This window comes from Haliotis cracherodii, unplaced genomic scaffold, assembly GCF_022045235.1.
Source record: "Haliotis cracherodii isolate W230 unplaced genomic scaffold, xgHalCrac1.p SCAF_15, whole genome shotgun sequence".
Taxonomy (NCBI): Eukaryota; Metazoa; Mollusca; class Gastropoda; order Lepetellida; family Haliotidae; genus Haliotis; species Haliotis cracherodii.
This window is the reverse complement of record NW_027266270.1, coordinates 19,793,246-19,803,936: the sequence shown is the minus strand read 5'-3', so window position 1 is coordinate 19,803,936 and position 10,691 is coordinate 19,793,246. Positions and strand designations below refer to the sequence as shown.

At 38.7% G+C, this 10,691-nt stretch overlaps 1 protein-coding gene across 1 annotated transcript; it reads left to right on the top strand.

Moving 5' to 3' along the window:
• The first annotated feature begins 3,662 nt into the window (after nt 1-3,662).
• LOC139461914 (sulfotransferase 1B1-like) lies at nt 3,663-10,575 on the top strand. Its single transcript, XM_071243401.1, has 6 exons — nt 3,663-3,744; nt 7,798-7,996; nt 8,779-9,099; nt 9,551-9,654; nt 9,971-10,133; nt 10,381-10,575. The coding sequence occupies exons 1-6, from the start codon at nt 3,709-3,711 to the stop codon at nt 10,500-10,502; spliced, it is 945 nt and encodes a 314-aa protein (XP_071099502.1). The 5' UTR covers nt 3,663-3,708; the 3' UTR covers nt 10,503-10,575.
• Nucleotides 10,576-10,691: the final 116 nt, after the last annotated feature.

Genomic DNA, 10,691 nt, shown 5'->3' with positions numbered 1-10,691 from the left:
CTCACACACAGTTTTCAAAAGATATTCAATCTAATTGATGTAACAGGATGGCGAAGTTATACACACCACTAAATACATTAATATATCATGATTTGTGTGATTTTAATTGAGTTTTTCTATGGCTGATGCTTTTTGTGTTTAAATGGACACGTTGTAATGTGGACATTCGTGAGGGTTGGCTGACAGTTTGCAGACGAAACCACTCCGCAAGTGCAAATATCGGGATCGTGTGGTCAGGCTCGATGACTTGGTTTATGCATGTCATCGATCCCAATTGCGTGGATCGATGCTCATGTTATCAATCACTGTATTGTCTGGTCCAGACTCGATTATTTACAGACCGCCGTCATATATATAGCTGGATTATTGCTGAGCGCGGCGTTAAACAACAAACCAACCAACCAACCAACCAACCGCACACCAGTACGCTTTCGTTCGACAACGGATGAGGGAACGCAATACCTACTTATCAGTCATGGATGAATGACTTGTCCGATTCATTTTCCATACGTTATAACAATAATCCTGCGGTAATTGAAGTGATGAAAAAACTATAATTTCTTTCTCAATGGGACATGTCAAGGCACATACCAAGTACCTTATCTATTTTTCGTCGGGCTCTCTACCAGGGGGGGTAGAATTGAAGTGACTATGCTTGTCATAAGAGGTGACAAACGGGATCGGGATCTAGGCTCGCTAACTCTGTTGATGCATATCATCGTATCCCAATTGCGTAGCTCGATGCTGATAATGTCTATCACTGGATTGTCTGCTCAAGACTTAATTAATTACAGGCCGCCGTCATATCGCTGGAATATTAATGAGTGCGGCGTTAAACAACAAATATGATAACAAGAAAACAACCTCTCTACTGGTATGATACCATGTTGATGAATATCGACTTATCGCCAACTGCAATTCCATTAATATATTTCATCAAACCTCATAGACTAGAAGTTTTAAACGTTTCAAAGAATGATGTCAATAAATTCATTCCCTTTTAACAATATATGATACATGTATATTTCTGGATTCGAGCCCACATTAAAATTAGACTACTTGCCTTACTTGATAATGGGTTTGTTGTGAACACAGAAGATTGACAACTGTGTAAACATACTTGTAAAACTTATGCGTATTTCATTACATTCTTATGCAAGGAACCCTATTTTTAAAAATAATTGCTTAAGAAAAAGTTAAGATAGCTATTCTGACACAAAAGCAGAACGCCCCTGTGAGGATTAGGAAGAGAATTTACTCAAGTAATCTCCGCTTGTCCAACGAGGCGCGATAATAGATCGGTTGAACTGGATCGGTGATTTTGTGTATTGCGGGTCATCGTAGGACGGTGCTCATGATATCAATTTTCTGTCTGGTAAACGGTCGATTATTTACAGACCATCATGATGTAGCTGGAAGAATGCGGAATACAGCTTTAAACAATCAGCAAACCTTGGTACGGTTTTGTTTGTTTGTTTGTTGTTTAACGCCGCGCTCGGCTATATTCCAGCTATATAACGGGTGTCTGTAAGTAATCGAGTCTGGACCAGACAGTCCAGTAATTGATATCATGAGCATCGATCTACGCAATTGGGATACGATGACATGCATCAACCAAGTCAGCGAGCCTGAACATAGTACCTATTTGAGTGTATGGAACAAACACTGATAGAGTCACATCGACACGACCGAAGTCCAACCTTAGTAACTGGGATGTTCATTTGCTCTGTTTATCGATTTATATATAACATTTGTAGTTGTGGTATATAGCCTGCGGGCGCGGCGCGACTTTTAGGCAATCCCCCGGATAGGATGGTAGACGAGAACCACCAACGCTATGAATCGTAACGAGTACCTTTTACATGCATAGGTCAGTGGCAGAGTTGGAAATACCTGCCTGCCCGACCGACGGCTGTTTTCGTCTCGGGCAGATAACCTTAAAAAGCACCTTGCAACTAGATCTATGTCATTTTTGTGGCAGGCATTTTTTTTCACCAGTCTGGACCGGAATTATTTTTGTCAAGAATTTTCGTTGACAATATTTTTTCCATAAAATTCCTGGACCCGACCCGCCCCAGAAAATATCATATGGTCAACCCCTTACAATATCTGCCATTCTTATTTTGTTTCCTGCAGTACTTGCCTAAAGGGAAATGGTGTCTGCCTTTGTTATAGAAAGTACTTTAGAAAGTACACGCCCTGTTGTTGTTTTGATGTTTTTCTTTTCATTGTGGGGTTTACAGAATTCAAAGCCTTTTCCCTAACCACCGTGTTTGTTGGTTTTACGCCACACTTAGCAATGTTCATTTAATGAATCTGTTGGAACGAGCATAAACAAAGACCAGGTGAAATGTAGGTGCATCCGTACATTACAACACGTCATAATCAAATCTATCCAAACACAAATCGCATCGTATTTCATAAAAAAAACCCGCATATGACGTATTCCGTCCTCATAGCCTCGTTCTGAGAGTTGTCTGACACGGCCAGTGTGAGGGAGAAGGTGGGGTCATCACGGCTTAACGTTTCGGTAGTCGATGGTAACCTCTGTCACTTCATTGTCACTGGTGCTGAACAGATTATCTGTGTACCCTTCCTAATTGCAGGGTTATCTCCCTATTACCTTGTGCAACGTAAAGTATAATGCACATTGTTAACTTAATCGGATACCACCAATGTTGAGATGCAGACTGTTGATATGGCGATAACATAACAGCCTAATGTCGATCTGTTATCAGGTCCTTGAAAACTGGCGACAACGAAGGTTAGAAAGAAAGTTGACAGTTGACACACAACATTCAGCTGACATTTATTAACACATATCCCATGAACTATATAATACTCATCGCAAATGTATAAAAATAACAAATATAAGCGACACAAAAATCCATCCATGATCATGAGAAATATCTACTAAAAGCAGAGTCCATTGTACAATTCCGACCATGTCATGAGCTTGTGTTCAAGATTCACCCGTCACAAACACACGCAAGTCACTTCTCCACCTGACAAGATACGAGTACAAATACACGGTACAAGTCAAAAAGGGAACTACACCGTACGTCATTTTGGTCACTGATGCGTAAATAGGTAATTCCGCAACACACAATAGCGGCTCTCGTTCATGAACCATGTATACACAATTACTCATTGTACATCACATCGCCCTCCGAGTAGTGTATTTCTTTTCTCATTCGTCCTTGGACATTGGACTGAAGATGAAATGTGCCTAAAATAGTTTTTGATACACTTCGGGCTCCAACGAAGATGTATAATTCAAATATCGATGTTGTGCTATTGATAGTCACTACATTTTCATTATTTTGTTCATATTTTGTTTTTGTGTCACAATTCTTTGAAGCAAACATTCAATACTTTACGAATGCCCGCTTGCATCTGGAACGACCAACTCACCTAATAGACCTGGAGTACATGTCATCACTGTCACTTGTGATACTCACTGAATATAAACATAACAAAAAGCAGCAACGAAATAATCAGGACATGTGATTCGTCATGTTAAATATTGTCAATTTCAAACGTCTGAACCTTATGTATAGGGAAAATGAGAAGTATCACTTTATCAGGAAGTATACGGTAACTCTAAAACCCTTCAACCTTTCGCAATAATGTAGTAATCGTGAAGTCAAGATAGGGTCAGGGCTGTGACGATAGTACATCGGCGTGCATCGCAGTACATACATCAACATGGATGAAGCGAACAGCGAACTCGGGGTAGTGACTGTAAGTTAATACAATGAAACGCTTTCGTCTCACTATAATGTGGCTGAAAAGGATCGTATTGACCTGACGCAAGTAAACATGCATGCCGTCTATAGCCTAAAGGTACATGGCGTAAAGGCCCGATAATCTTAAGTGGCAAGGTCGAGACGCTTCTGTCAAGATTGATTTATGAATGTTTGGTTACTCTCATTTTATAGCATGTTTGTCACCATTAAAGTTTATTTGAAAGTTAAACTCACGTTGTTGCGCACTACCTTTGCAGTGTATCGTATGTTATCCAGGTAGCCATCGAGAAAGGTTCAAGGGAGGAATTTAGGTCAAACCTGTCACGCGCACTCAATGTTTCAACTTCACATTGCTGTTGCAACATATTATTCAACACGATTAAATACCAGGCTTTTATAAAGTATGACTTTGTTCAATAAACAACACATGTAAAACAACGGGTTTGATATGAGAAATTTGTAATTAGTTGTCTTCATAATCACATGTATAACGCTTGCTGGGCATAGTTGAGCACAATATTGTTTCAAATACTTCACTGTATGTAATGTATGATATGTACCGTCTCATGCGGCAGTTTACAGTTCTGTGTGGTTTATTGCCTTGACAGTTATTTTTTAACTTACGGCAGAGATTATACACCCGTATATGTTCTTTGCTTCTGGATACATAAGAAATCACCAGGTTGGTCTGTAGTTTGCAATTATTTCCCTTAAAGATAATACGGTTGCATGATATCTTCACGATGTTTGGGTTGAACATAGTAACTTTCTTACTAGTAACCCAGTTCACAAAATGGAACCGTACACAAGAGTGATTGAGGGAGTTGGGTTTTATGCCGTTGAATAGTATTCCGTGTCAGCTTGATGTGGGAGGAAACCCCGATGTGAGTGAGTGAGTTGGGTTTAACGCCACTTTTAACAGTATTCTAGTATCACGACGTGTCAACTTAATGTGGGAGGAATGCATGAAGTGATGCAGGTCTCAGATGTTTACCACTTCGGTGAAACCCACGAGCACGGGTATGGTGCTGACAAACCTAGAAACATAATTGGGGCGAACCAGGATTCGAACCCACAATCATAGGTTTCTGGCGTGCCCAAGGGCCGCAACTCTGCACAGCGAATCGCGGCGCCTTAGACGACTGGGCCACCCGTGTCCCCGTACACAAATGTATAACTAACTATCATACAACAAAGATGTTTTAGATGAGATATATATTGCGGAACATTCCATGAAGAAACAGTGGCAATATTACACTATTACAAGCTACAAAATACATGCACAATAAACGACAAGTAAAACAAACAGGTACATTCAACGTACAAAGGAGGTACATTATAACAATTTTATTTCAAAACAAGTGTATTTATTTTAGTTTTGTGATTACGTAAACGAAGTTTTGAGAAAAGTGACCTATGACCTTCGTTTTTAGACAATGTAAGATAAGTCTCAAAATGTATAGATGACTTGACCAAACTGTGTGTTCTTAACTTGGGAACCCCTTGATGAATGCGCGAATTTTTACATTTGAACTGAAGTTTATTTACAGTGGATTCATTACACCTTTTTTTGTTTACTATTTAAAAAGTTTGTTTTATTAAACCCAAACAACATTTTGACCACAAATATTGATATTTGCTGCAAAAGCATGTTTAAGAATGACATTTGTTGTGTTATATATATAGGACTTGTAATCAATTATTTTTTTTATTGGTACTAATAGTGGGTATATATCAAGTACTGCCTGACATGCCCAGTTTTCTTGCCTGGGTTTTCCTTTTGCTGATCATTTAAAGACACTGTTTCTTTTATTGTGCATTCCAAAGATAACTACATTAATAACAACCAATTTGTACTTTACACTAATTCTCTCCTCCCATAGCTTACACGTCCTTCCTCTGCACATAACATTATATTGCGGGGAACAATTGATGCTCTGCAGCTATCTCTACTTGTTTACTCAAGGACTAATTTTACGCACATCCATGTAAAACATCCACGTTAATAGCTAACAAAGTTGAAGTAAAATGATCAGTTATTTGTCAGCGAATTTGCATCAAGGATGTAGTATTTTAAACCAAGTGCTGTTTATGCAAGTTTTATGGCTCAGTCACAGGCGCTCAAATATAGACTGATCCGAATGGACAAGCGTTCTGACTTCTATTTGGTACTGTGCATGAATTTCTATGTTGCATCGTGGTCACCCGTGAAGATTCGAATTAGAATTGGTCTTCATCAATCTATGCGTGTTGTAAGGGGCGACTAACGGGATTGGGTGGTCAGGCTTACTGACTTGGTCGATGCTTGTCATTGCGTTTCCCAATTGCGTAGATCGATGTCCATGATACAAGTCACTGGATCGTCTGTTTTAGACTCGATTATTTACATAACCCTGGAATATTGCTGAGTGCGGCGTTAAACAACAAACAACATCATGGTTCGACCCGTCACAGTCTTGTGTGGTAAAATACATGTTTAAAAATAAAGTTGGTTGGATTGTTGTTTAACGCTGCACTCAGTAATATTCCATCTATATGACGGCGGTCTGTAAATAATCGCGTGTGGACCAGACAGTCCAGTGATTTATATGAGCATCGATCCACGCAATTGGGGCCGATGACATGCATCAACCAAGTCAGCAAGCCTGACCACCCGATCCCGTTAGTCGCCTCGAACGACAAGCATAGTCACCTTTTACGGCAAGCATGGGTTGATGAATACCTATTAGAGAGTACCATTCCCTTTAAAGCTTCTCTCCTATACAGCTTCAAAGAAACGTTCACCGTGTGCATACCATACTTATTGATGAAATAAGTAGGGTACATGTAGGTGATCAAGTGTGTACAGTGATAAATCGCAGATTGATTGGCTTTACTGGTGTTAAACATGTGTTTGGTGGCTCAAATGTCATTGTTGTTTAAGGTTTCTGGTAAATACTCCGTGTTCTTAATAGCTTTGTTATGATTATTCATGATGATATTCAATTTACTAACTTAAATCACGACTTACCTTTGCTCATTTGCTAGAATTCTAGTCAGCTTTGCACATTTTTCCACACAGACAAAGGTTTTAGAATCTGTAATTAAACATGTCAAAAGAACACAGTGCAGTATATCCAAGCTTCAATTTCTCCCGTTTCATTTGTCATGCGTTACATTATAATTCCTTACCTCGGTAACAGGATCATTATGCATTTTTCTGGGTCATCACATATGGCAGGGAAGTTTGATGCTCTGCATCTATGGTTTCTTGTCATTGCTACGACCGTATAAAGTAACAGAGTGGAGAAGCCTCTGACTACATGGATCTATGAATGCTTGACAAATTAATAATTTGCTTCCCAGTTCATTTTTTCTGAAACTCTCCATCTAAAAACAAGTGACTTTAAAAACAATAATCCTTACTTTAATGTTTACATTGCTATTCCTTTTGACACCTATTTTATAATGTTTGAAGATTCCTGATATTGAACTGGCATATGAGCTAGCATATAAACTGGCACCTGTGTCCTATCTGGCAATAGATCACACTTTTACAGTGGACAACTCATTGTTACTGTCATAAGCATAAATTTTTATATGTCCTACTTTTTGTTTAAAAGTTGTCTTGCTTGTCTTTTTCGGACATGATTTTATTCACCAAGAAGTGCTTTGAATTTCACTTCATGATTGAGGTAACTCCAGGCATGAGGCTTTCATTTTTCAAGTTGTCTTGCATTGCATCCGTAATGTGCTTATTTGAGGGTAGTCACTGCATTTGGTACATTAAAACCGAGTCATGATACGTGTTTCTGGTGAAGTGGCCTATTTGGTAAAATGTAAATGTAAATGTAAATGTACCTATCTTCCATTAATGTTGAATAATCATGTTATCACTGCTTATACTGGAAACATTTTGGTAAATTAAAACTGAAGTGGTGAAGTGGCCTATTGGTAAAAAATGTACCCCTCTTTCATTAATGTTGAATAATCATTAATCACTGCTCATAATGGAAGCATTTTGTAATCTAAACAAATATGTATTAACCATCCTACAACTGTTTCTTAGGTCGATGGGAAGAAGCTTGACTCTGACTCCAGTGGACAGGACATCGTTACAGTAACAGATCGAAGTGGCCACACCTTAAAGTTTCAACTATTCCAAGGAGTACATTATATACCTTTGTTTAAAGTCGCTATACTTCAACAAATCAAAGGCCTCAAAATGAGACCAGATGACATATACTTCAGCGGATATCCTCGAACAGGTAAATTCTAAACGTCATCACCAGATAATAACCTCTGAAACCAGTTGGTCACCGGAAGAGCACTTGTAGCACCCACCATTCATTCCATAAAAAGTAGGAGTTTGACTCGTGCCTAACGCTGCATCCAGCAGTTCATCCTGCAATACGACGGCGGCAGGTAAACAATGATTAGACTTTCTGGTGATCTCTCATCGTGGGATAGGAAAGCATCGCACATACATGTAGCGGTAATGACCAACGTGTCAAATTTTGTAAATTCATTTGAGTGCTACACATGAAAGTTTTGGAATGACTTGACCAAAACTTTGATGGTATTTATCTTGATTAGAAACCGTATCTGTAAGTAAAATGTGTCTTTCCATGAAAGTTAGGCAATATGAACATACACAAGTAAATAGGGATATTCCATCTACAGAAATCTTGCTGCATATCTATCCACTCTAAATAAACACGTCAGCACATACCACACTACGTCCGAATCAGTTAATTTATCTTAAAGAGCTTAATCATTCAGGCAATAAAACAACTGTGTTTTAAGGTTTGAGGTTTCAAACATAGAAGCGATACCTGTAGCTTTAATTCGAAACCGAACGGAAAAAGTTTTATGCGTAAGATATATTTAAACGTATATGAACTAACATCAGTTTGATATTGTCCATCGGGTGGATATGTGAAATAAGTTCTTCGAAATCAGGAGTCTACAATTTCATGACATAAGTAACATTCAATCATTTATACAAGGGTTTTGACATGATTTGACATGTTATTCTTCCTTTCTGAAGGGACAAACTGGACATTCGAAATGACAAGCATGCTTCTTAATGGTAAAGCTGAAACCATCCAAAGAGCCAAGGATCTCATGGAGTTATCTCAGCCTGACAAACTAGCCCAGCTGCCATCACCACGCATCGTCAACTCTCATATGAAGCTCTCCGACTCTCCAGATGATGTGGCAGCTCTTAAGTGCAAAGTCATCTACACCTTGCGAGACCCAAAGGATGTTATCGTCTCTCTGTACAATCTCCTTTATGACAGGCCCTGGTCCTATGGTAGATATCAGGGGTCACTTGAGGATTATCTTCAACTCTTCTTGGATGGAACAGGTCTGAAACTTTCTCCACCCTTTAAACTGTAGCTAGTTAAAACATTAATTCATTAATCATGAAAGATGTGTGTGAGTTCCAGTTCTCCCTGTTCATAGCAAACGATATAAATTTCGTATATGTTGACAACAAAACTACACATCCAGACTTAGTGATTTAGGTCCTTTGTTGGATAAAATGTTTGAAGCCTAATTTTGGTGTCGCCACCCTGATATTGTTAGAAGATTGCTAAATGCGGCTTAAACAAAAATGCATACACGCGAGAAGCAGTTTTAGTTGCGACAATAAATACACATATATTAATTGAATTTTTTTGTTATGACAAATATTCCAAGGCAACATTATATATGTAGCAAATACCAACACTCAATTATCTCACTCTTATTATCTTAGTTGTTGTTGCTATTTCCATTAACCTTGTGTTTAGAAAGGGTTTGGGGTTATGTTTCAGTGGAAGTTAATGGCATATTTGAACACTGGAGAGACGCCGAGAAATATTTTAGTCAGCATCCCGAAATTCCAGTTCACTTGCAAAGTTACGAAGACGCCATCAAGGTTCGGGGCTTCGTTCCAAAAATGATCCGAGCACTGCGATTGTCGTAACTTCCATACTTTAACAATGCGCTAAGATTGCTGTGCTGAATAAGACTGTGAATGAAATTATATACATTTTCATTTGTTCCATGTTGTTTTATTTTCCATACATACATGTAAGGAATACCATTTTACTGTTGCCCTCAGTAGCGGACTAGTAACTTGACTTTCAACATGTGAAGCACAGGATACAATATGGACATATATGAAGATGCTTGAAATCTGAGACATTTGCACATTTGTGAAGCTATGTATGGTTCATTCCTTGTTTTCTCAGGATCCTGTACGTGCTGTTCAAACTCTGTCCGACTTCCTTGGGCTTCCCAGAGATGACGATCTGTGCCGAGCCATTGCAGAGAAGTGCAACTTTTCCGGAATGAAAATCGACAAGGAGCCTTTCACAGTAAAAATAGATGGTGAAAGCTGTTTGTACAGAAAAGGTAATTTCGTGAACAGTTGCTGCCCTTACCTAACTAACTTTTCCTGTGCGATTGATTTAAATCCCTTCAACACTCATTTGCTGAACGTAACAGTTAAAGAGGATATTTTAAATTAGAACTGAATGAAGAAGGTCCTTCAAGGTATAATGACTGCCTGCGTGTTCGTATGTCCCCCTTGTATCAAACGACTACTGATCAGAATGTATGTAACTATACTGAAGAACATAACCGACATTGTGTTTCTCAGGAATCGTTGGTGACTGGAAGAACTGGTTCAACGACCAGATGTTGGAGGACTACTACAGAGTCTACGAAGAAAAGATGGCAGGGTCCAGATTCTATGATACTTATGCCAGGAGTAAATACTAGTATGTCCACACGTAAATGTTTCTGTAGGAATGGTCATTATACACACTATTCCGAGACGCATTAAGCACTAAGCCTAACTTGCATCACTGCTCTAAATGGAGACATAATTCAGAGTGTTCTATCTTTTTGAACTTATTTCATAATGTCTCAATGTCTCGTCAGATTCAATTATAGACAGACTGAACTGAT